At 46.1% G+C, this 27,398-nt stretch overlaps 1 protein-coding gene across 1 annotated transcript in view; it reads right to left on the bottom strand.

Moving 5' to 3' along the window:
- Positions 1–27,398, bottom strand: part of CTNNBL1 (catenin beta like 1) — a 148,584-nt gene that overhangs the window by 102,373 nt on the left and 18,813 nt on the right. The window contains exons 2-3 of the mRNA XM_080924946.1: positions 9,914–10,102; positions 4,881–4,987 (exon numbers count right to left, since the gene is read on the bottom strand). Coding sequence (XP_080781072.1) covers positions 4,881–4,987; positions 9,914–10,102 — 296 coding nt within the window. The remainder of the gene's footprint in view (positions 1–4,880; positions 4,988–9,913; positions 10,103–27,398) is intronic.

A 27,398-nucleotide genomic window follows, 5' to 3' on the forward strand; every position in this document is an offset into this window, starting at 1 on the left:
TTCCTTATCTTTTTGGTCGAAAGACAGTGAGGATTTAAAGAAAGAATACATATAACCTCCCTAATCACAGTGTTGGCACGTAACAGCTGCCTCGAGTCTGTTATGTTCTCAAAAAGACGGATCTCTTCTGCTCCCACTGACCACATACAGCACACTTAACTCACAGCACACACTACTGTTTGCAGAAGGCTGTCTGTCTTCAGGGAACCAGCACAGCTTCAGAAGCACATGACTCACACAGGGTAAAGGTCAGGTGAGAGGCGATGGGAAAGCAATAGAGCAACATATTAAAACAGTAACCAGGCAGAGATGGGGTCGTGGACTCCATCTGACAGGACAGAAAACGTTCTCCTTGTCTGCCCAAGCTCATTTGCTTCAGACAAGCAGGATGTTCTCCCTCAACGCTAAGAGTGGATATTAACAAATGACCTCGGTGTTCAAAAACACAGGAATATAAAACATGACAAGTCTGAGATGCAGTCACACTAGCAGTCATCACTGCACAGGGACCATGACAAACTTCCACCTGTTCTCAAGGTGTGGTCCCTGGATGTGGCTGAGGCAGCCGGAGATCCCTAGGGAAGGAGAAGCTGAGAGATCAAAGACTTCATAACTCTAGGTACCATCAGCCCTTTTCATGCCATTTTCACCAGAGTACACAACATGGAGTTTTCTCGAGGTTTACACAAGGAAGTATTTCATCCATTGTTTCACAACTGCGTGTGTATTGCTCAGAAGCATGTTGAGTGTGTGTGGTATCTATCACATACATGAGTATGCTACTGTGCACACTTGCGTGCATACACAGGGGCCAGAGGAGGATCTCAGGCATCCTGATCTGCTGATTTCAGGGTAACTCCTCTGAAGAACTGCAGAGCTAGGCTGGTGCCCTCATCCCCCAGTGACCCTCCTGTGTCCACCTCCCCAAGTGCTGGTGCTTCAGAGGCATGCACAGGCCTTTCGATGGGATGCTAGGAATCTGAGCTCAGGTCTTCATGATTATGCAGCAAGTACTCCCACCCAGTGAGCTAGCTCCCCAATTCTTAGACCATGACGTGGATGGCTAGTGGAATAGGCACTTGCATGTTCTTGTGTTTGCTGAAAAAAACCACCTTAGGGTACTCTCACTTGAGTGCAAAGGGGCCATGAGACCAAACACGGCTGTGGATCACTACTCTAAATGATTGTGTCCCTGCGAAAATGAAGAGAGGAGCTAAGGACTTACTACAGAGGCAGCGGGCTCGGTGCGGGGTTTGGGAGAAGGATCACAGCGTCAAGTGGAGGCTTTGGGTGGAGGGCTGCCGGTTAAATCTGTAGCGCAGCCAAGCGAAGAACAGCACTGGGGAGTATGCGATCAAAACCACACTCACATGGAGGAAAATAAATCTGACCGTGTCTGATCTCAACTGCAAAGCCTCATTCAAATACACGGGAGCAATTTTCATCTTAATTGCCCCTCGCTGATCTAGAGAATTATGGAAGACGTCGTGCCAGCAGAACTCAAGGTTAAAGCACAAGACAGTTTCCTAACTGCTTTTGACACAACAAAAAAGTTCTTTATGTGTAATTTCAACTTTTATAAGTTCGAGTTTTTAACTGAAATAGCGCATAAACTTTTTTCTCAATGGAAATACCATCTAAAGAACATAAGCCTCTTTCTGGAAAGCAGCTTATCAACCAGAGGCCAGTGGTGCCTAAGGAGAGGATGGCAGCCATGGCTGCCGTGATGTCACCATTCTCAACCGCAGGGTGATGCACACCAAGTGCACGAGGTGATGCTGTCACTCCAGGCAGGACTTGGATGTCATACTCAGTGTTCTCAACCTACAGCAAGGGGGTCCTAGGTTCCATGCCAGGGGCATATAATACAGATGACAAAGATGCACAGCTGCCGAGTTTGCTGAGCATCTGCAGCCCGGTGGGCACCACACCCATGCCACAGGAACACACAAGACACAATCTACCCCAATAGCAAGAGCTCGACACAGAGAGACACACAGGTGTTGAAGCATGGCCATGTCTGGGTGAGAACATGGAAACACACGTGGCTGTGGGGGGATCAGCGGCAGAGCAGGGAGCACACCTGCGTGGCCTTCAGTGTGCAGTCAGTGTTTAAGTATCGATCCGAAAAGAACACGCACACACAAAGGCATAAACAGAGAGGTCTACCGAGAACTGCTTATAAAAACCAATGTTTAAATCAATCTAAACTGCTAGAGAGGACTCAGCAGGTAAGAACAGTCTGCTCTTCTAGAGGACCAAGGTTCAATTCCCAGCACTACACGGTGACTCACAAACATCTGCAATATCAGTTCCAGGATCAAACAAACACCCTCTTCTGACCTCCATGGGCACCAGGAACACCCAGGAAAAACACTCATATACATAAAACAAAATTAACTTTAAAAATTTATAAAATAAAGTCCATCAATATAAAAATAACTAAGTACATTATGGAATTTCCTAACCATGAAATACTATGCACCAGCCAAAAACAAAAGATAAAGAGACAGGAGCTAACAGAAGAACAGTTTCTGTTTTATAAACCCACATTTGTGTAAGCTAAATCTTTGTATAGTGTAAAACAGGGTATAGAAGACGGGCTAAAGAATTGGACACAGAATTGGACACAAGGTCAGCTGTAGGTCCTGGGGTTGTAGTAGGATCAGTGCATTGAAGAAACTTCCATTTCACACCCCACTTATGCACTGAAACAACATGTACAATAGCATCAGTCTGTGTGGTACTTGTGTAACTGAATACACACACCACACACCACATACCACACACACACACACACACACACACACACACACACACACACACACACACAGTGTGAACTTCTGTATGGTGGAGGTCAGCACAACACAGACAATGCAGGTGCTAGAGAGCTGGGCTGTGGTCCAGCCCTCGCACAGGGCTGGGCACACAGGGATTGACACACAGGGCTGGGCACACAGGGATTGACACACAGGGCTGGGCACACAGGGATTGACACACAGGGTTGGGCACACACAGGGATTGACACACAGGGCTGGGCACACACAGGGATTGACACACAGGGCTGGGCACACACAGGGATTGACACACAGGGCTGGGCACACACAGGGATTGACACACAGGGCTGGGCACACACAGGGCTGGACACACAGGGATTGACACACAGGGTGGAACACACAGGAATTGACACACAGGGACTGACACACAGGGACTGACACACAGGGATTGACACACAGGGCTGGATACACACAGGGCTGGGCACACACAGGGATTGACACACAGGGCTGGGCACACAGGGATTGACACACAGGGATTGACACACAGGGCTGTGCACACAGGGCTGGACACACAGGGCTGGACGTTCCCTGACACTCTCCACCCTCAGACATGGAGAACTGAGTCACACTGCCTCCCAGGCTTGCTGTGAGTACTCTCTGCCCTCCAGCATCTGGAACTTTGTGTTTTCTCTCTACCTCCCCATTCTCATCTTCTGGGATGCGTGCGTGCGTGTGCATGAGTGGTGTGTCTAAGTGTATCTGTGCAGACATACACGCCAAGGTGCACATACATCAAAACACAACCTCAAATGCTGTTCTCACCCTCCACCTTGTTTGAGATGGTTTATTCTCTGCTGTGCACATCAGGATACCTGGCCCAGGAGCTTCAAGGGATCCTCCTGTCCCTGCCTCCCAAGGGTTTGGGAGTTCCCAAAAGTGCCCACACTTCACCCTCTGAACCATCTCATCAGCCTGGCTGTTTCCTGTGTGCTAGCTGCACGCCTACCGTGAGGCCCAGCCCAAATACTACTTCTCTTGTAAGGTCCTCAACAAAACAAAGCTTCACTCCTTCTTCCTACACCCCGCAGCATTCTACTTACATCTCTGTCTGCGCGTTTCCTTCTACCTCACATTAATAGTCAGTCTCCCTAGTAACCTACAAACCTGAGTGCAAAGATCCAACCATCCAACTCTTAATTGCCTCAGGGCTTTGGGCCTATTAAAATTCATTAAACCATTTATCTGGGAAGGGAGACAGGCAGGGAAGAAAACATAGATTTAGAACTCTAAAATCTATACAAATCTTTAATCCTTTTTAATTGGGATTCAAGATTGAAAGATCCCATATCCCACACCACGGCACCTCACAGTAAAACACGTTATCAGGAGCATCTATCTACTGGGTGCAGGTGCAGAAATGCAAGTTAGTTCTCACTTAACTTTCCCAACAACCCTGTAGCTTACACATAAGAGACACCAAAGGCTGGGAAAAAAGTGATCACTTAGGTCACGCAGTGGTCCCCACACATCGGTCTGACCCTAATCTCTGCAACAAGGCCTACACCTGGCAGCCATGGGCAGTAGCAGGGCACTAAAAGAATGGGGTAGGGAAGAGTTAAAGTGAGGCCTGCTCAGAAGGCTGACCCAGGAGCCGGCTTCTGAGCCCGTCCCTGAGTACTAAGCTTGCTCGGCCAACCAAAGCACCCATCAGCTTGTTTTCTGGAAGTCTGGAATTGCAGGGGTGGCAGCTATCAAAGTGCAGACCTTACCTGTCCTTTTCAACCTGCCAGGACTCAAACACACCGGTGCAGTCTGCTGCTGGAAGACCAGTGCTGCCCCCTCTCTCCCCGTGGAGGGAAACAGGAAGCCCGGACAGACTTCACTAGACTCTGCAGACATGCATTTCTCTTAGCCAACACATATCTTTGTGGACTCCCACCGTAATAAAGCATAGCCCTCAAAGTCCTGTGTGCCCTTCCAGTGACATCCCAAACATGTGGGCAACACGGACCAGGTCACAGAAAGCCAACAAATCAAACAACAAACCAACAATTGGAGCACAGGCCGCCATGGAGGAGGCGGGCCAGCAAAGAAGAGCCTTACTTCTCCGGATTGTCTGGAAACTTGATCCGCAGCTCCTGGTTTTTGTATGATCGCTTTTCAAATGTGAGGATCATCTTCTTCACTGAGCTTTCATCCAGTGGCTCCTCCTGGAACAAGGATAAGCGTTTCAGCGTGCTGATCTCACATTCATGGTCGCTCTCACCATGGCCCACCCACTCTGCCATAGACCGCTATGGGTTCAACAAACAGCACGCACTTTTCCTCCCCAACTAGAATGACAGCGAGAGGCATCACCCTGGTGTCACTAATGCTCTGCCTCTACCCCAGCAAGCTCCGTCTCAGGCAGTAGACTCAGCCAGTAAAGGTTCCTCAGGCTCACCGCGGGTACAGAGGAAGCAAGGGTGCTGTGTACTCTTAGGCAATGCTCATCTCTTCCTTCTCCTTGGATGCAGAGGTAAGAAAGGGTCAGAAACCAGGAAGAATTTGCTTGAGATCAAACCCAAGTCGGTGCCAGGGGCCCCTAGTCTCTTCCTCACACCAGAGGTCACAAGCCGGTGTGCAGGCTAGAGCTGCTCTACCACCTGTTTCTATACAGCCCAGAAGTGTCAGGCAGCAGCTGGGGAGAGACACACACTGTCTCATATTCTCACATGGTTCTGTGCCTGGTTCTCAGGAACCACTGGGAGAGAAGTGAGACAAGGACTTTGAAAGGCTAGTGTAGCATCAAGAAGTTGCTCAGCTAAGGCCAGAAGAGCATGAGTTTGAGGGCATCTTGGCTTCATGGACACGGCATGACAAGGGAGGAAATAAGGGAGGAAGGAGGACAGGGGAAGGAGGGGAGAGGAAGGGAGGTGGGTAGACAGGCAGGTTAATAGTTGGAGATGATTCACATCCTATAATCTCAAAGCTCAGGCAAAGGCAGTGGTAGTGCCACAAGTCTGAGGCCATTCTGATCTACACAGTAAATTCTAAGCCAGCCATAGCTACCTAGGGAGACCTTGTCTCAAAATCAATGAATAAATATTAAGGACATATAAACTAAAGCATTGCCTAGCAGTGGTAGTATATACTTTTAATCCTACCACTCTGGAGGCAGAGGCAGGTGGATTTCTGTGGCCAGGCTGGTCTACAGAGTGAGTTCCAGGACAGCCAAGGCTATATGAAGGAGCCCTGTCCTGGGGGAGGAGGGAGCAGGCATTTTTGGTAACTTTGCTCAGAGTAAGCATTAGAAAACTAACACTACAAAATAGAGCTGTCCTACCTCATACACTTCAGAGATACCTAGAAACGTAATTGAACTGAAAATTATACACTGAGGACCTGAAGAAAAGGGGCTCAGATGTTAAGAGTTCCTGTTCGTCACAGATCCTAAGTTTAGTTCCCAGCACCCACACCCGTGGCTCACAACCACCTGTAATTTTAGCTTCAGGGGTATCTGATACCCTCTATTAGCCTCCACCAACACCTACACACCTACACACCTACACACACACACACCTACACACACACACACACACACACACATACACATGCACACACACACACACACAAACATGCACACATGTATCACATAAATAAAAATCTTTTTAAACTTTGAAATAACACAGAGGTTTCAGAAATGCTGTGTCTTCCGATCTCTTGCCAATTTAAAGGCACTCGCAGTCGTACCCCTGCCTCTCCAATACTTTCCCGATTCCCTGCTTCTCTGCTGTGAAGTAATGGCCATAACTTACACCTAAAAGCAATAAAGAAACTGCTTTTAGGAGAACTTGAAATAGATCCTTTTGAAAAGCACTGAATCATCCTATAATTCTGTAAGGACTCAGAAACGCCTGCTATTTTTTATTATGAAATCTCAATGTTCTTCCTATATTGGGTTTTAAGTGGGAGAAGCCTATACATTCATTTTGAACATGATGCATTTCTTACATTCTAGCAACTCCAGGATCTGGAGACACTGAGCTGGGCTCTTGCCTCTCCCTGATTTACAGGTCAACAGGACTTCCCCAACAAAGTAAAAACCAGAATCAGTGTCTGCACAAATAAAATAATAAAAAGTTTAAAACTCAAAAACAAAACAAAAATCCAGGCTGACATGATCACCTGCAGAGACCCATGCATCCTAGGTCACTGATTCTTTAGAACCTCGCTCACAGCAGGTCCTACAAAAGATCTGAATGGAGGGAGGGAAGAAGTAGGGAGGAAATGGAATGAAAACGTTGGCTGGATCTTTCAAGGTCTCACAGATGACCTGAACAAACTGTGTACATAAAATTGTTTGGTGAACTCCAGTAATGAATAATAATGCTGTTCTTAATAGCAAGAAACAGCGTACCCAGCATACCAAGAGGGCTTCCTTGCTTTTCAGCCTCCTCACAAACACAGCTTTTCCATATTGACCGCTTTGGGGGAACTGTATTCATGTGAGTGCAGTTCTGGTAGAATTTCTAGCATCTCCACCTCTCCAGGGTTTGGTCTTTGCTCCTCTAATTCCTCTCCAACACCAGGGAACCAAATTATCAGTCTTAGTCATCGGCCTCAGCAATATCTCCAATAGCTCAGCGTCAGAAAGCAGCGGGAGATTTCAGAAAGATGGATGCTCGTGATGCAGCACAAAAAGGACAATAATATTTTACAAGTCCACGTGACCACGGAGGCCAGCACCACTTGTTTTCCATCAAATAGGACTTGGTACCAGTGAGAAAATAAGTCCTGGACTTTTAGCTTCTGCATGTCATTTTTACAAAGTGATCTCCTAGTCCCTGCCCTTAACAGAAAGGCCTTTCTCCCATTACATTTCTGTCTCTAGGGCTAGAAACTACTTACCCATGACAGCCACTGTCCCAGTCCCCCAAAATCATCCACAAGAATTCTACCTTCCAATTAACTGCTGCTACAGGGTGAACCGGCTGAGCAGAAGCCAGAGGGAGGAGCGGGAGCATCAGCTACACACACTGTGTAAGCCCTGTGGGCCTGCCGCCCTGGAGAGACAGTTCAGAACTCCTGGCTCTCTCCAATGACTCCCCAAAATGTCAATATGTTTTAGGGACAGAACCCTAGATGGTGTTGGTCCAGACCCTAGGGAAGAGGGAGCTAGTGTCAGAACATAGGAAAGAGCTGTTTAGAATACAAATCAAGTTGTTTCTTCTTCTCAGATTCATGCTCCTGCCTCATTTTTTATATCCAAGCTTGGCATCATGTCTTTGAGGGAACTGGAAAACAGCTGGCCTGTAAGAATCCATTTCCATAATTCATAGAGAACAATGCCAGAGTGAGGCAGCATATAAGTTAACACTTAAGGATTTAGAAAGACACAAGGTGAGGTCATTTTGTTTTAATCACTGGTATTTTCCTCCGTGCCTCTCTGTTCCATTCATTTACTCACTTGATAAAATATTTATCAGGGCCTACGGAGAGCTAGGTGCGGCTCCACAGGCCAGAAACACAGCTGTGAACAAAACAGGCCTGGTTCACCGGAGGTTGAGTGGAGAAAAGCAAATAGAAGATAAATAGCGATTTCAAGATTGCTAAGAAGACAATATACAGAATCAAGAAAGAGAAGTTGAAAATGGCCTCAGGGCCACCTCCTGGGACAGACATCTTGGAGAAAACACCTGGACTAGAGCTGAATGGGAGGAGCCAAAGCACAAGGGGCATAAAGGGTGACTAGTCAAAAAGATACACTGCTGTGCAGCAGTGTGTGTGTGTGTGGGGGGGGGGGGGGGGGGCAGGGCAAGGCTGAGCTACTGCAGCCCAGAGGCGGTGTCTTCCTTCAACGTGAGCTTGACTGTCAGTTTTGTTTTTCTGAGAACGGTATTGATATATTTCTGGGGCTGGTCTTGAACTCTTGAGCTCAAGTGGTCCTCTGACCTCAGCTTCTGTGTGCTAAGACTACAAGTATACGCTGCCATGCTTCAGCAAGGCCCAGTACCTAATGCAACAGCACTCGGCACTTCATTCTTAAGAGCCCTCCACCTTGTGTTATTAAGGCTTGGTCTGTTGCTATGTATTGTAATGCTAAGTGCAGGACCCAAGACCTGGCTGCCTCAGAGACTAGAGTCCGAATGCATGTAGACCCAAATGACTATGTGACCTTGCCCCCAAGTTATTTCAGGTTGGTAAATAAAGATGCCTACAGCCTATAGCCAGGCAGAATTGAGAGAGGTGGGACTTGGTGTCAGAGAAAATTACAAGGGAGAGAGAAGAGGGCAAAGAGAAAGCTCTGAGGGCTGGCCAATTGGAGTTAAGAGCAGCCCATATGAAATACAGTAAGTGATAACTTGGGGCTATCAATAGGAAAGTAGATTCTAATAGCCTAGAGGGTACATATCTGCCCAGCTTTTATTTGAGGCTTACTGTAAATAATAAAAGTGTGCCTTTTATCCAAGAACTGAGTGAGTATCAAAGGTGGGGCAGAAACTCTGGGTTAGGATTAAAACTTTCTACAACAATGTGTGATTGACAGGATTTAACTTTTGGGGGAGTGTGGACTACAGACTGTATTTTAAAAAATAATGGGTTACTGGGTGGTGGTGTTATACGCCTTTAGTCCCAGCACTCTAGAGGCAGAGGCAGGCAGATCTGCGTTCAAGGCCAGCTTGTTCTAGAGCAAGTTTCAGGACAGACAAGGCTACATGGAGAAACCTTGCCTCAAACACCCCCTCCCCAAAGGCAAAGGGAGGGGAGGGAAGGAGAGGAGGAGGGGAGGCGAGGGGAGGAGAGAAGAGAAGAAAAAAGAAAAGAAAAGAAAAAAAAAAGAAAAGAAAAGAAAAGGGGGGAGGCAGGAAGATGGGTCTTCTACATGTCCTCAGAATGGCTGGTCAGAAAGCTCTCTACCTTTCTTCCATCAACACCCGCCACCTCTGTGCTCCTGTGATGTTCCTTATATGATGCTAATCCTTTTCCAGAGTCAACTATCCCACCCAACCTTTGCTCAATGCTCTGATGCAGGATTCCTTAGCCCCATTTTACAGAAGAGACTGGGAGGCTCGGATGGCACTCTGTCCCCAGCTCCGCTGCATGCAGCGTGTCAGGGCCACTCTGTGGGCTCCTGCCCAGCTCTGGCTTACTACCTCCTCCTCTTCTTCCTCGCCGTCCCTGTCAATAATCTGCAGCAGCCTTTTCTTGTCATCATCTGTGTCTTCGGCCGCTGTGGCCTCCTCGTCACGATAGCGGCTGCGTTCTCGAGGACCAGTCTGCTTGCGACGCGTCTTCAGTTCTTCTTCCTCATCATCCCGGGGTCGTTTTGTGCCCCTGTTAGGCTGAGAAAAAGGAAAGAAATGAGGAATGTTAAAGCTGGAAAGAGGCAGGAACAGACATCAAGCATCTAAAAGCATCCAAGGTCCCCTGATAGCCAAGTGCCTAGGTTCACCACCTTTCCCAAACAACTATAGGGTTAGCTCTATGACGTTTCAGACCCTCAATGCTTTTTACAATATACCATGACCAATGGTTTCCATTTTTCTTTTTTCAAATGAGGTTGTACCACTTCACAAGATTCCCAGTATATAGGAGGAAAGCCCTGACATGGGGATATGGACACACTTTCCTTGCGAGATACAATCCCCAACCTCTAATCCTTAGCACAAATCTTAAATCAGTATCTTTTGCCACAGTTCCTCGGTTCAGGTAGAGAATAGTACATAGATACCTTCTGCATCTACTGAACTTCAGATTCTCCTACACAGGAGAACAGATGGCCAGAGGCCAGGCAAGGTTGGCCACTCCTCAAGAGAACATACAGTAATGGCTAAGAGACAAGGAGGGGGGAAAGCCTCTGTGTTATTAATCAGGAAACAAATGAAACAGCTGAGGAGATGTGAAGGGGAGGAAAGCCAGTGAATGCCTTGCTGACAGGCATGTGAGCTCACAGGGCCAGTATGGAAGACGGTGTGGAGGCTCTTTGGTTTTCTGAAGGTAGCTAGAAATGGCTGGAAGAACTGACTTCAGTCATCTGGTGTGCAGAACGGTGCATACAATATATATCCTTCTAAATTGGGGAAAATATTTTAGATTTTTCTCCACAAGAAGTACTCAGTGATAGATCTCTAAATCTGCCGGGTTCAATCATTCTATATTGTAAATATATATCCAAATACATTGTGCCCTATAAACAGAGTTGTTCATTTAAAAAACAAAAACCCTGCTGCAGAGATGGTTCAGTGCTGAAGATCTGGGTTCAGGTTCCGGCACACAGATGACAAGGACTGGCATCGCTGCACAAGCACTGTAGCCTCAGCAGAGACGAGGGATCGCTGAGCTGCCTGCCTGCTGGCCACATGCCAGGCCCAGTGAGAGACTGAGTCGGAACTAACTGGAGTGGTAAACCAGAGCCCTTCCCTGGCCCACGTGCACTCACACCCCTGAATACAACACACACACACACACACACACACACACACACACACACACACACACACACACACACAAGTATACTTAATATGTCATTAGGTCTTTAATTATGCGTTTGAATGTATGTTTGTGCACACAAGTGGAAATGCCCACTGAGTTGGAAGACAGAGTCGTTGAAGCTGGAGTTGAAGGCAGTTGGGAGCTGCCTGGTGCTGGGGACTGACCTCCCTCTGCTGGAGCCAGAAGAGCATGCTCACAGCTGCTAAGCCTCCTTTCTCTCAGCCTCCAAACACTGTGAAACATAAACATCTCCCAGCAGGAAAGGGCTATGAAAAGAAGGTGGCAAGCCTTCAGCCTTATGGAACTGGTACTTGTGGGTTCCTAGGGGACCCCTGGATCCTCACTGTTCCTTTGCCGACATAAAGAAGCCGTTTTACTGCTGTTTGCTCCAAAACTAGAATATGGCAGGCCAGTGACAAGGATTCAAAGCTGAGGAGAAGCACCCGGTGAACACCTCTCAGCTCAGCTTGCCAGTGGAACAACTTTGGGCAGATGGTCTGCCTCCATAACCCTTAGCTTCCTAAACGCAAATGAGGATCACAACCCTTTTCCCTGTGAACTTTAAAAAGCTGCTTCTAAACTTCAACAGTACCAAACAAAGAAAATGACCACCGAGGCAGTCCACATGATTCCGTCCTCCCCAGAACTTGAGGTGGGTTCCTCCATGAGCTTTTCCTTCCCCAATGGCAACTGCACACACTGATACTGTGATCATGCAGTGAGGGCTGTTACTAACAACAGAAGAAAATGTGCTCACCGACACCCTGCTGAGGTGTCTGGTAATAACAGACAAACTCCCATCATGCACATCACACATCTTGCCTGGTGACTGCTACCGAATTGCACCATGCCAGGGGTGCAAAGTCATTCTCTGTCCATGTGAACACTGACGGTTTACATACCAGGTGCTTCAGTGAGGCTGAGCAGATGACGGTGCTTAGAAAAGTCCAATTAGACAATTCCACCTGCTCTTTCTCTCTCTTCTGAGTCTCTCTGGGACACACCCAATTTCCTTCAGAATAAAAACCTAGTAGTATCCTTACTGTTTTGCCCTTAAAGGTATGGGGCGGGAAAGGCAGTGGGTTGGGGGAGCACAGGCCTGTAGCCAGAGACCTCAAGAAAAAGAGGTGGAACTTCTCATGTAGGAAGGAAGGGGAGGCAGCTTCATCCTTGAGGAGCCAGGCTTCAAACAGAAATCTGTAGCTCCCCAGCAGGTAAGGAACTTCAGCCTCCTGGGAACACGAATCTTTCAGGCTCATAGAACAAGCCTGCTGTGACTGTGATTGCTGAGAGCCACTGCAGCAGCCAAGTCGAGGCAAGAGCTCCAGAGTTCTCCGTACAGAGGAGACTGCAGGATGGGGAGAAAAGGTGGTGGGGGGGTGGGGGGGCGGGCGGACAGCTAATAGGAGGAAGCTAAGTGCTGCCACCATCAAGGGAAGACTAGAAACAATGGTCTTGTCCCGTGGAACCCACTTCTTTAACAGCCAGGGAGGAAGCTTCATCCTTATCTCTGATAGTCCACTGAGATGGCACTTTCCTTGGGCAGGACTTTAATCCACCACATCCCAGGGGACCAGAAGTAGTTAAGAGTTCCACTGTATAAGCCGGGAACAGGGTGCCTGGCGTGCCAGCAATCTCTCAATAAACACTTGCAGAGACAAGCTGATCCCTCCTGAAGTGGCACACTGGAGAGTGCCTATCCACCTCGATTATGCAACTCTTGGTGACACAGTTCTGAGGGACTTAAGTGTACCCACAGATAGAAGCCATGTGAGATCTTGGTTAAATTAAAGTGGTATTTGTTAAGTCATTAACAGCGAGAACAACAACAAACTTGGTAAAAGACCTCTAAGGCGTGAAACCCTGTAATCAGGTGGCCCAGTAGCAGTCCCAGGTTTCCAGTTGGCTGCTGCCTAAACTAGGTCATGGGGAGAGGTAGGGCCAAGTGTGAATCAGCTTCTTTTCTGACTGGTCTATTTCAACATCTCACACTCTTGGGACTGGCGCCAGAACCTTTCTTTACCAGTACAGACATCCCTCTGTGTGTGCTTGGGGGAGGGGAGGACTGAGCAGTGGAGGCTCTGAGTTTGTTGTTTTTACAGCATTTTTACTCAGAGGCAACAATTTTGCTCTTCACTCCTCTAAGCCTTTAACTGTCTCCTTTCTAGAGCCAACACTCTCCACAGAGGTTCTGCCCATTCACTGGCATACGCTTATAATAGCAACATTTTTTAAATAAAAAGAAATAGGTAAAATTAATGTTAATAGATATTTTATTTAGTAAATAGCAATTTAATATGTAGTAAAAATAAAAGGGGGGATTGGAGAGACAGCTTAGCGGTTAAGAGCACTGACTGGTCTTCCTGAGGTCCTGAGTTCAATTCCCAGCAACCACATGGTGGCTCACAACCATCTGTAATGGGATCTGATGCCCTCTTCTGGTGTGTCTGAAGACAGCTACAGTGTACTCATATACGTAAAGTAAATTAATAAATATTTTTAAAAGCTTACTGAAAAAATATGTAGTCAATAGCTTTAAATGCTAGCTTACTTTTTCTTTTACTACTAAGCTCTTGGCATATAGCTCACACTTACACACACGCTCAGCTCAATACAAACCAGCCCCACCACACGTACATCATATGCTCCCGAGGACACCTCAGCAGAATCGACTTGCAGCAACAATGAATGCAGGAGGAACTCTTAGAAAGCTCTGGAAACCCACAGCAATCATGAAGCAAAGTCTACACCCCCACCTAGAAGTAGACTTCTTGACAACACTTCTCCGATATGCATGCACCCTTGGGAGAGCAACTGATTCCCACACACACCCAACTGTGCATGGGAAGAAGCTCAGAGCTGTCAGACTGATTTCACTGCAAGGAGTCAAAGGACTGTTGATCCAAAAAGAAAGCAGGACACCAAAGTCTGCAGGAATGACAAAAGCAACTGTTCCTAATAAAGTCATTTCTCTGTTTCAGCTGCCCACAGGACTAGAGAAAAGTGATTAACTCTTCACTTCTCTTGATCCAGACTATGATCCCTGAAGTGGCTTCTCCAGCCTTCTACATGGATCCCAGCCTTACTTCTCCGGTCACACAGAAGGCTGAGCACGTGCCATCACCCAACCACATGAGCGGTGGCCTTTCGAAGACACAAGAAAGGACCCACCTTTCTCAAAGCTTATGAGGCCTCAAGGTCACAAATATATCTAAGCCTTTCAGTAACCTTACTGCACAAGTGTGCGTGTGTGCACGAGTCCGTGTAACACACAAGCATGTACTTCTCCATCCTCCCCAACCCCACTCCTGGAAAGTGAAATCAAGACATTACTACAGAAGCTCCGAAAGAGTTAAAAAATTAAGTAAGCAAACTGCCTGCAACACTCCCTGTGTACCCAGACAATATCCAACCTAAGCTTTAGGTTTCATTTCCCCCTCTCTATTTTTTTAATTAAAAAGCAGTGAGAAGCTGCAGCTATAATGAGGGGCTGTGGGAACATGCAGTTATATTGGACTCAAAGTAATGTACCATAGGAAGAGGCTACATCACCAGAACGAAGCCTAAATTAAAACTCCACTATGAAACCCACTCCATTTCCTCTGGGTGTGCAATCTGTATTATCACATTTATGGTCTGTCTCGACCTCAATTAGACTTCGGGGTTGGGGGTTGGGAGAGAACTTCTATAGTAAGCAATAATGGTATCATTATGATGAATTATGAAAATGTACAGTGCAATTATTAATGCACAGCACATGTGCACTGGGATACATCAGTAAAAACGTATGTGCATGTGTCTAAAGATAGTCAATCTGAACTTCCAAGTTACCTGGCTCAGAAGATAATTCATAGAAGACATTTTCACAATGACAGAGGGGGGAAAAACTCACCCAATTCCATATGGAAACCAGAAAACATCAATAGAAGCCTTCTGTGACCTTGAAATAAACCACAATTTCTTCACCTAGCAACAAAGAGCTCAGATAACCTCAGAGAAGGGTCTATCCAGTGAGGTGTGATTTGCTGTTGTTCAAGTATTAAACACTAGGATAAACTTGAACATGTGAGGTGTAAGACAGAAATGTCTTAACTAGGAATTCCAGCCCAATGGGTTTACATGACTAATCTATGGTGAACAAGGGTACAAGGCTGATTTCCTTTTCCACTCTCACCCAGAACTATTTGGAAGACAGAAAGGAGGATGTTGAAGGCATTACGGGTCAGCAGGCCAAGCTCCTAGTATGTAAGAACACAGACTGTCCCCATGGTAGAGAGAGCTGTAGCCAACAGCATAGACAAAAGGCTTACGATGGCCAGAGACCAGCTCTGTCTCAACAATGCTATCGTAAATGAAGAATGGTTTAGAGTCAGGCTTTTCTAAACTCAAATCCTGCTCCCTCTACTTAAGTCCTGGAGGGTAACTTAACTATAAATGGAGGTTAATAACCTCTCTCACAGACACTCCTGAGTATCCATCAACTCACAAAGGGGATGTTTCATAGCATAGACCATGATGATGTGACCTGCAGAGTGTCTCTGTGACACCTGATTCAAAATCAGCAAGGCTGAGGTAGGAGGAGGCTCTGACATTAAAAGGCTTTAAAATGTGTATTCCTGGGCAGGAGGTGTAGGTCAGTGGCATAGTTCAGTGCCCATTATCGCTGGGGGAAAAGAACAAAAAACAAACAAACAAACAAACAAAAAAAAAAAAAAAAAAAAACAAGAAACGGGAAGGGATTACTTTTGAATATCAAAAATATCACCAGGTAACCTTCCCCACTTGCATTTTGGCAGCAGTGACAGGTGAAGGACACAATAAGCAGGAGCCAATGACAACCTCCTGGCTTTTTTCCCTTCAGTTTGTTTTGAGCACTAGTAGACAGGAAATGTCTAACCTCCCTTTGCCGTGGCTCTTCCCAGACACCAGAGTCAGTCTGGACTCAGGCATCTTCTATGCCACACAATGGTCATCTACCTGCAGTCTGATTCCTCTTAGACAATGTCTCTGGAGAGAGGTAGGCTGGGACTCTCCGGACACCTCTGCTGACCACACGGGCCTCCCTAACTGTCCTTCCCCAGCTTTGGTTCTTTCCTTCGGTCTACCACACTAAGGAAAGCCCTGACGCACTACGAGCAGCCATCTTCCCTTGAAGGACAAGTCTAGCTTGGCTCACATATGGGCTTTAAACATCAGCATTATTTGAAGACAGTGATCCCACTTGCTTCTTCCTTTCCTGCTGCTTTTTCTTCCTCAGAATAAACGCTTCCGATAGGAAAGCGGGGGTGTGCAGCACAGAGGAGAAAGGGAGCGTACACATAATTAAATTCCTCCTACCATGACTTTGGGATTTCATCATTTTAAAATGTTCTAATACCCCGTGAGATAATTAGACATTTGGAAAGTCGCAGCCTGAGCTCGGGGACGGATCGGTCTAACCAATCTGAACTGCTCAGAAATCATCGGCTGTTAACCTCTCCTGATTACCTTTTGTCGGAATAAAAGGTAGTTTTCAAACATTCCTTCTTACCAGATGGTAGTTAGAGGCCTGACCCAGAAGCCGCAGATGAGCTGTGGTAATGAGTTCCCCCTGCCTGCACCGACTGCATATCGCTGGTGACATTTTACAGTGAGGACTTGTGGCTCAATCAATATTTGCAGGCATGAAAGCTGCTGAAGTTACCATCAGGACTCCCCTGCAAATTTGCTTACGGCTCACAGTCTTTTCCACTGCAATTGCCATCAGCCAAAATTCATAATTAGAGACCAAAGCAATCAGAGACAAAAAATCCCATCCACAAAAGGCTGTGGGGGCCTCTGAACAGACCACTTTCCAAAAAGTCTCATGTAAACTAAGTGTTGAACCAGCAAGAGAAGCCAGCAGGCCATACATACTCTTAGGAAACAGCCAAGTAATTTGCTTTTGTAAATTCACAAGAACTGAACCGTGAGAACGATCGGTGGACTGTGGCTCTCTACTGAGCTGCACTTTTGAAAGGCTGCTGTTTCACCAACGCAAATACCTACCTGCCTTTCCAAAAGAAAAAAACAGGCACCAAGAACTCCTCAAACCCTGCAGGAAAGTTACCCCAAAATATAAAACAGAGCCACTCCCAAACAACCAATCAATGAAAGTACAGAGGCCTCAGTAATTACTGGGCAGTCAATGTCCACTATGAGGGGAAATGCGGAGACATCAAAACTGAGGGCAAGATGGCGGAATAGGAGTCCCCTCCTGTGACCTGATACAAGAGAAGGGTGAGCAGAAGGAAAAAATAGAACCTACTCCAAAGAGAGGAGAAGAGGACGAGCTTCAGAAACCTGAGAGGGGGCAGCAGGATCCCCAAGAAGCGTGGAGAAGAGGACAGACAACATACTAAAGAGGCTCCAACCCAACACAGCTCCAGACAGCAGCTTCCGGCATGGAGGGGCAGTAGAAGACGTTAAGGTAAGCCTGGAGGCTCTGCGAAGGACACACGAACAAACCCACGACCACCATTAGGAAAAGCACACAGAACTCATGGGCCTCAAAAGTTTCCAGGTTTCTGGCAGACAGGTGGGCAGAAGAGGAATTCTATTTGTTCTGTGTGACTGACTCCATGGGCAGGGACCTGGCGTCTTGAAAGAGAACCTACTGTTTGAAACTCTACTACCCTGAAAGCTGGAGAACAAAGACACCCACAACTCTCAGAGCCTAAAATTAATCTGCCACGGCCTTCCATGAGAGACAGACAGCCTTGGGAGTCTGTGGAGAGCAGGAGGGCCAGATGTTGATAAGACAAAAGTGCCAGCTAAAGAAAGCTTGCCTCAGCCAGTGGAGTGCACAGGGAAAGGTAACCTACCCATGGTTGCCAGGAACAGTACTCACCAGCTAAGACCCCTGACACACGGCTCAACAGGTAGAGCCACCTAGAGACTGCCCTAGAGACTGACCACTGCTGTACTCCTGCAAAACATAGCTACTCCCCTGCAGCAATACCTTGAGGGTTTGAAAGCATGAAGACTGCCACTGCTTGGGCAGATTTCAAGGCGATGGCTGCTTCCAATATTCCCAGTGCCTTGAGACATACACACACACCACACACTCACACACCAACACACAAACACTCACACACACTCACACCACACACTCACACACAAACACACACACATACCACACACTCACACACCACACACTCACACACACCACACACACTCACACACCACACACTCACACACACACACAAACACATACCACACACACTCATACACCACACACATACATACCAAACACACACATACACATCACACACACACCACACACACACACACACACGCACCACACACACAAACACACAAACCACACACTCACACATACATACACTCACACACACAAAACTCATACACCACACACATACATACAACACACACAGTCACACACACACACAAACACACACACACACACACACACACACACACACGAACATTAGCTACTCCAGAAGGCATGAGAGCAGTGTGGTCAGCAGTAGCCCCTGACACCCAGAGAAGGGAAGAATCGTGAAAGAAGACAGTTCTGAGGAACATCAGACATTTGAGCAGTATTGATTCAACACGAGCATAAGCCACCAGGAAGACAAGCACCCAAAGTCCAAAGGACTGCTGCCCACACCAGCAGGATCTGTACACCGAGTGTCCAGGAAGATGCTGTCAATGCCTGGTGACCTTCTCTCCTCGCCCCGTGCTCCCCATCCTTTCCTCTTGGAGCAGCTTTTTACTTTACCATATTTTAAGACACTTCTTATCCCCTTCACACGTTCATCTCCGATTACTGAGATGGTTCCTTCCCCCACAGCCAGGCATTACTCCCCACCCTCCATTTTGCCCACGCATGCAGCCACACTACAATTTTATTTATAGGGTGTCTTAATTGCTTTTCTACTGCCATAAGACAGCAACACCAAGGCAACCTATAAAAGAAGGTGGTTTAACTGGGCTTATGGTTCCAGGAAGTGAGAGTCCACAGGCATGGACAGCAGCAGGAAGAGTTGCACGTCCACATCTCAATCCACAAGGAGACAGACAGAGATACATTGGGAATGGCATGAGACTTTGGAAACCTCAAAGCCTGTCCCTAGTGACACACCTCCTTCAACAAGGTCACACCTCCTAATCCCTCCCAAACAGCTCCACCAAACTGGGAACAAAGTTCTCAAACGCATGAGCCTATGAGGGCTGTTCTTCACCACCACATTGGGATTTGCTGTTTTTCTTTGAAACAAGCATACAAAAACACCTATGTTTTATTTTCTATTTTATTTCTTACATTTATCAATTTGATTTTCAATTTTTCTCATTCCTTCTCTCTCTCTTTTCTCATTTTTAATCTCTACCCACAACCTGTCATTTTCCCCATTTACCGATTGATTGATTGATTGATTGATTCACTCATCCATCCATTCATTCATTCATTCACTCACTTTACACCCCCCCTCATACAGTCTGTCCCTCCATCCCCCTCTCCAAGAGGGTGGAGTCCCTGGATATCTTCCACCATGGCACATAATTCTCTGCAGGTCTAGGCATATCTTCTCCCACTAAGGTCAGACAAGGCAGTCCAGTTAGGGGAACAGGATCCACATATAGGTGACAGCTTTTGGGAAAGCCCCCGCTGCAGTTTTTGAGGTACATGCATAGAGACCAAGCTACACATCTGCTACATATGTGCAGGGGACCTAGGTCCAGTCCATGTATGCTCTGCGGTTGGTGGTTCGGTCTCTAAGAGCCCCCAAGGGTTGGTCTTCTTGTGGGATTCTGATCTACTTCAGGCCCTCAATCCTTCCCTCAACTCTTCCATAAGAGTCCCTGAACTCCATCCAATGCTTGGCTATGGGTCTCTGTATCTGTTTACAACCTGTCTTTTTAATGTTCACATGTATTGCCTGTGTGTGTGTGTGTATGTATGTATGTATGTATGTGTGTGTGTGTGTGTGTGTGTGTGTGTGTGTGGTATGTATGTATGTATGTACCATGTGCCCAAGCAGGATAGGTTAGGGCACTGACCCTCTAGAACTAGAGCTGCAGATGGTTGCAAGCCACTCTGTGGGTGCTGGGAAGCAAACTGAGGTCCTCTGCAAGAGCAGCCAGTGCTCTTGAGCACTGAGCCACTGAAACCCCTGTTCATTTCTCACTCTTCCCTGTCAAACCCTTCTCCTCCACCTCTCTTTTTTCCTCTTCATTTATTCAGCCTTACTTCCCCTTCCCTGTCTGCTCCATCTCATTCACTTCCACATTCACCCTCAGTCATTTCACTGTTCCTGACATGGTCCATTTTCTCACTTTCTGACTTATGATCACTGGTGACATACTAGCCGACTTCACTGCATATCCTGCATGGCTTGATTATGTTGCTGCTGTAACAGTCCGTCTTCTCCCTTCTGCGTGGCACTCAGGATTAAGCCCTCAAATGTGAGCCTCTCAATAAAGCTTCCCAAATAAAACAAGTAGAGATATCCAAACCAACAGAAATAAAATCAACACCATGGAAACACACATATGTGTACACACACGCACACGCACACACAAAAAACACACACACAGAAACAAAGCAATATGACCCCATCCAAATAGTAACTCTTCAATTATTGGATTCAAAGGCCCTAAAATAGGCACAGTGTTGTGATGTCACAAGGTTTAATTTACTAACAAAATACCCAAAGGGGATACAACCAAACAGACAGACTCAATCCCAGTCTTGATGAAGAAAGTCAGTAACATTCAGGAAAAAGCTGGCAAAATGGATGAGAAGATAAGTAAGATATATGACTTAAAAAGATAGCAACCTGGAAGGAAACATTCAGCTCAAAACTGAAATCTTAAGGTGGAAAAAACCAGAAATGTTGAAAATGAAAACCTCCAATGAGTCAAACATACAGCAGATAAAGAAGAAATAAACAAACAATAAATACGCAGATGAATAAAACACACTCCATCAAGACTTGACCCAGCAGAGGAAAGAATCTGAGGCAGAAACAAGGCCAGGGTAACACAGCAGTCGAACCCCAACAGGAAAAGAAAAAAGCAGCCATGTCTACAACAGCCAAAAGCTTTCAAATAAGACCAGAGATCAAACCATGGCCAAACCCAAGGGACTAAAAATGGAGCTAAGATCAAAAACTGAAGACACAGAAAACCTACTTAATGAAATTAAAGTGAAAATTTCCCAAATCTAGAGAAAGAAACAGATATCCAAAAAAGGCATTTAGAACCAGAAACAGACACAACCAGGGAAAAACCTCTCTGTAACAGGTCCCAACCGAGACAACCAGAAACATAACACAGAGAAACATTAAAATGGTAAGGGAAAAACTCCAACTTACCTACAAAGGAAAACACATCAGAACAGCTTCAGATTTCTCATCAGCAACTCCCAAAGCCAGGAAAGCATAAAGCAATACATCCCAAGTTCTGGAAGTAAGCAGTTACCAAAGAAGATGCTACATCCAGCAAAACCTCTTTCCAAACTGAGTAAAATAAGGACCTTTCAAGAGAAGTACAGAAGGCAGGTCATGACAGCCAAGCCCCTTAAAAAGATTACTTTACAGAAAACTAATCACAGAGGAAGACAGTCTGAATCACAAGTGCAATGGGAAGAACAAATTTCATAAGAATAAATGACCAGACATGCTAGAAAGAAATCCACATGCCCAAGTAAATGGCCAGCCTCCTAATACTAATGGGGAGAAAGAAAGAGCAAACAATGACTCAATACCAAGCAGAAAAGCAAACAAAATCCCAAGATTACAAACACCTGGGCTGCTAGCGCCTCTACCTGCTGAGCCATCTCACCTGCCCCACTTAGCTTAGATAAGTCACTAAAACTAAAAAGCAACAAGAAACATCAGAATTAAGTACAATGGCGGTGCAAGCCAGAGGCACACAGAGCACTGAACAGAAGTGGGAAGCGTGGTCTTCTGAGCAGCACACACAACACTCCCTTAAGTGACTGCATTCGAGGCTCAAAGAAGCCTAACAGACGCAGAGACAACTTTTTATAATCTATTAGATCGTAATGCAAGAAATCTAAGAAATCAATAAGTAAAATTAAAAAAACATTACCCATAGGAAGGACACAAGCGGCTGGTAGTGAGGTGGTGATGATCCACGCCTTTAATCGCAGCACTCAGGAGGCAAGGAAGGCAGAAGATCTGAGTTCAAGGCCAGCCTGCTCTACAGTGAGTTCCAGGTGACTGTAGGTCACTGAAGATGTGAGGAAAGAAATTAAAGTGTCCCCTGAGGTGGGGCTGGCAAATAGCTGAGTCAGTGGCTGCCACACAAGCATGAGGACCTGAATTCAGAGCCCAGCACCCATGTTTAAAAAAAAAGAAAGAAAGAAAAAGGCATGTGCACCTGATCTCAGTGCTAGGAAGCATGTTGGTTTAGATCTCTACACACACACACACACACACACACACACACACACACACACACCACGCTCAAAAAATTCCTAGCATCAAATGACAATTTAAAAACAGAACTTGCAGAACCTTTGGGATACAACTAAGACTGAGATGACATGAAATTACAAAGTTTCTTCTACATAGCAAAGAAAAAAAAAGCACCATACTAGGGGAAAGCTTACAGTGTGGAGAAAAATGTTTGCTAACTATACATTACACAGATTACTACAGAATCAACTACAAGAATTATACACAAAAAAAAAAAAAAAAAAAAAAAAATTATCCAATCAATGAAAAGGCCAATGACCCGAACAGCCAGTTCTCAAAAGAACAACTACAAATGGCCAACAAAATATTTGAAGATGTATTCAGCATCCTTAGTCACCAGGAACAACGGAAACCAGCCTGCTTGGACCTTCCTACCCCAGTCAGAAAGGCACACACACAAACCACAGCAGGCAACATTGTAGTGTATCAGACCCTTATCTGTTGGTAGAGATATAAACTGCTTTACCCATCACGGAGACCAGTGTGTAAACGCTGCCCCAAAACCCTAAGCTAGAACTGCCGTATAACCCAGCACTACCCAAAAGCCCCTATATCCTACCACAGAGATACTTGCATGCCCAAGCTTCCTGGTGCTCTATTCCCAACAGCCAGAAAATGGAAGCAATCTAAATGCCTATCAACATACAAATGCATAAAGAAAATGTTACACATATGCACAGTGCAGCTTTCTTTATTCAGCCATAAAGAAAAATGGAATTACGTCCTTTGCTACAATGGATACAACTGGAGATCATTATGTTAAACAAAATTAGTCAGATTCAGAAAGACAACACCCCATTTTCTCTCCTTTGCAGTCTAGATGAGAGAGAGAAAAAAGAGGGAGGGAGGGAGGGAGAAAGGGAGGGAGGGAGAGTTGAAAGCAGGCTGGGAACTGTTAGAAGAGAGGCAGAGATCTTAGCACAGAGAAAGGAGAAAGCAGGGGGAGGCAACAGAATCCCGGGGCAAGAAAGCAAGAGGGACTATCTGAAGGAAGGGAAGCAATAAGCAAGAGAGCCACCAGGGAAGGGGACAGGTGTAAGAACATAGTATAATGACACTTGTGTATGAAGTACCATAATGAAGCCCATTATGTTGTGTGCCAACTCTAAAAGTTAAAAAGTCTTCAATAAAAAAGGCCAAAAAGCAGAGTTACCAACAGCCCCCTTATGATCTGCAATCTGATTTGCTGACAGGTAAGGCCATGTGATTTATGATTCAGATCACTAGTCATGAAGACTGTACTTAATCTAATTTTCCTCCCCCAAAAAAACTTTTATTCCTTGTTAAAACCTGAATATATATTCGTCTTCCCTCCAAAGGCAGTGTCGGTTTCTTTCTAGAAACACAAAGTACACATTAATGTCCATGATTTACTTTGACATCTTCTCTGATTAACTCTGCAGCGACATCAGAAAGCTGAATGCTGATTTGGTTTCTGTACCAACACTAACACGGCAGACCATGTAAAGCCACTGTGAGGTAAAACATCTCCACTTTAGCAGGCTGAAGATGAATGTCTTGTCAGCTACACCAGAGCCGTCTTCACCCACCCAGTCACCCACCCCACAGGATTTACTGAGCTAACAGAAGTTCAACATCACTCTATGAGGGGGTGCAGGAAATAGTCCACATCACCCCACAGCAGTAACAACATCACAGACCTAACAATGCTGAACACACAGCAGAGGACCAACAGCCAGGGCAAGCTGGGCTCTGGGGAGCCATTTTAGTGCTGTGACCTCAGATGAGTTATGTGACAGTGCTACATTACCAAAGTACTCTGGCTTTGTTCTACAATATCCAAGTTGCCTTTAGGAAGACACAGGGTAATAAAAGTACATAAAACAAGACAGAAATATAAGCAGACAATCACAAAACGAAAAACCCCAATTAGACAATCTGCATAGAAAAGCACTCCAACGTCATGAGATTAAGGACCTTAAAACTCTAACACATCAGATTGACAAAATAATGAGAAATAAAACTTGGCAGTGTAAGGGCTGACTGAGGATGCAGAGGGACAGCCACTGACACGTTTGTGGGGTATCATGGGGGAAGAGCTAACTGAAGACGCACACGCTGCAGCTACCCCAGCGAACACATGCACACTGGGATGGCTACACAGTGCTCACAGGAGCCCGCATACAGTAAACCGGTTCGATGGTTAATGTGGGTAATGATAGCCAGAAAGTTTCCAGGAGCCTGCTGGGCAGGGGGCGTGGTGGGGGTGTCATTAAGGAGGGCTGAACCACGAAATGCAACTGGGAAAGGAAATGAGGAAACCTGAACTCAGGATATTTCTTTTTAGAAAGATTTGAACTGAATTTGACAAAAAGGCATAGCTGTGCATGCGACTTAGGGAAGAGGAGGAAGGAAGACCACTAAAGGTTGGGGGCATGGGGGCTAGCACTTGCTGTGGTCCTTTGGTACTGTTACTGCTGAATAAGATGAGGCTTTGCAATAACCGTTTGTAGAGCTAAGATCAAGAAGATCTTTCAGGCGGGTGTGCAGCTCAATGGATCTGCAATGGCGGATCTAAGCATAGCAGTGGCCTCCCTTCTGGACAGAGAGCCTCCATTCAGCCTGGAGCCCCAGCTCAAACATGTCCTGGGAGAGTCCTCCAAGTACTCCAGCAAGGTTTCTGAGCATCCTCGGTGGTGGATCAATCATACCTCTGCTTCTGCACATGATCACACACACACACACACACACACACACACACACACACTCTCTCTCTCTCTCTCTCTCTCTCTCTCTCTCTCTCTCACATACACACACACTCTCACATACACACACACCCTTTTCATCTCCTCAATTGGACCACGAACTAGGTTCGGAAGAACAGAACCCTGAGAACCTGCTCAGCACCCAACAGTGCTTGCTCAGAGGTACCTGATTCCTGTTGCTCAACCACTGAGACAGGCTTTGGCTTCAGCACACATACTGCTAAGGTGAAGACAAACAGGTAAGGTGCCCAAGCACCACAAGTGAACAAGGAGCCGGATACCATGCTCTGTCAACAGCCCCGCCCCCTACCCCATCCACCGTCCCCACAGGCCCTCTACATTCTGAGGTTCTGGCTGGCATTCAGTATCTGAGCCTTACTTAAATAAAAAATACCTTTCTCTCTGGTTGCTTTTCAAAAATGATAATTTGCCACAACTCTTTTAAGTTAAAAAAAAAAAAGTTTTGTCCATCGCCCTGATGACATTTCAGAAGTGACATAAATACTAGCCATGATCACAGAACAGAATCATGTTTTGTTTTAGATTTATTTTCTAATCGTTTTTAAGGCCACTGCATTTAAAAGACAATTCCATTTGGTAAGTAAATGAGTATTAAATACAGATGTTGCCATGAACATGCTGTTTAGAGAAAGGACACACTCAACACCTGCTTCACCAGACTTCCAGGACGTACAGGGCTTCACAGCCCATGCTAGGAAAACAAAGCTGAAACACGAAGGAAACGCAGCCGGCATTACCTTCCAGATGCCTGAGATCTTGTGAGAGATGCGCGTAAAAGAAGATAGTAAGTCTTCTAACCATGGCTAATGTGGGCATTGGAAACCCAGAACCAAGGAGGGATAAGACCAGAGACCAAGAGCCATGTCAGTCAAATGGGGGAGGACAGAGACACCAAAGAACCAGCCAGGTAATACAAATATGCAAGTTCTCAATGTTCCCTGACTGCAGAGGGACTCCATCTTCCTATACTCCTGTGATTTCAGAGGGTAAGCACAGAGAAACTCAGACTCAGACAATCAGCCTCACCCTGTCGCTCACAGATGAATAGACCCAACAGAAAAGGTTCTGGAGCCTGAAAGCCTCCCCTGAGCAGTAGAGCCTCCAGAGGGCCTTCTGTGTCCCCACCCCAACCCTCTCAACGCCACATGCTCGTCATTTCTGCCATGTCATCATGTTTTAGCAAAATTAGAGCCCCTTCTGTTGCTTTTCTGCCACGTTAACCAGAGGACTGCTGCCTATGGGAATTCAGGTTCCCAGAGTGGCAACGGTCTCTGTGGGGCATAACCTTAAAAACTTTCTTCCCCCATCCCTTGGAGAGGAACTCGTACTGAGCCTAGGTTACCTCCCCAACACCAGTCCACTCTGAAGTTTTAAACATTAACAATAACAAACTGACCTGAGAAAATGACTGGCTATCGCTGAGGCGCAAGTGACTGTGAACCTTTAAGTCTGGCACTTGTGAAGCGAAGGCAGGAAAACCTGAGGCCAGCCTGGGCTACATATGACCTTGTCTCATGAAACCAACCACTGTTTTAAAGTATAGCTCAGAAACAACAAATTCACTTTTTAGGGTTACATGGTGCTTTATAATGATGAGGGGTTGGGGCATGTGGTTCTGATTGTTACAGATGGCACGTCTGTCACAGGCAGTTGTACTGACAGAAGCCGCCAGACCTGTCTCTACAACAGATGATTCTGTAACAAAAGGGGGTGAAGAAGTCTTGAAGTTGTCTAAGGTCACTACTGAATCTCAGAACTACATTCTTCCTTCAAACAGAAGGGGCTGTAATGGAAGACGTACATACTTCCAAGACAGACAATAAGGCCGCCTGGAAAAGATGAGGAGGAGGATAAAGGTCCAGACTGGATTGCAAATGAAAACTATTAATTATTAATCTGTCAGCACTTCCTCATTG

This window comes from Micromys minutus (assembly GCF_963924665.1).
Source record: "Micromys minutus genome assembly, chromosome: 11".
Classification (NCBI taxonomy): domain Eukaryota; kingdom Metazoa; phylum Chordata; class Mammalia; order Rodentia; family Muridae; genus Micromys; species Micromys minutus.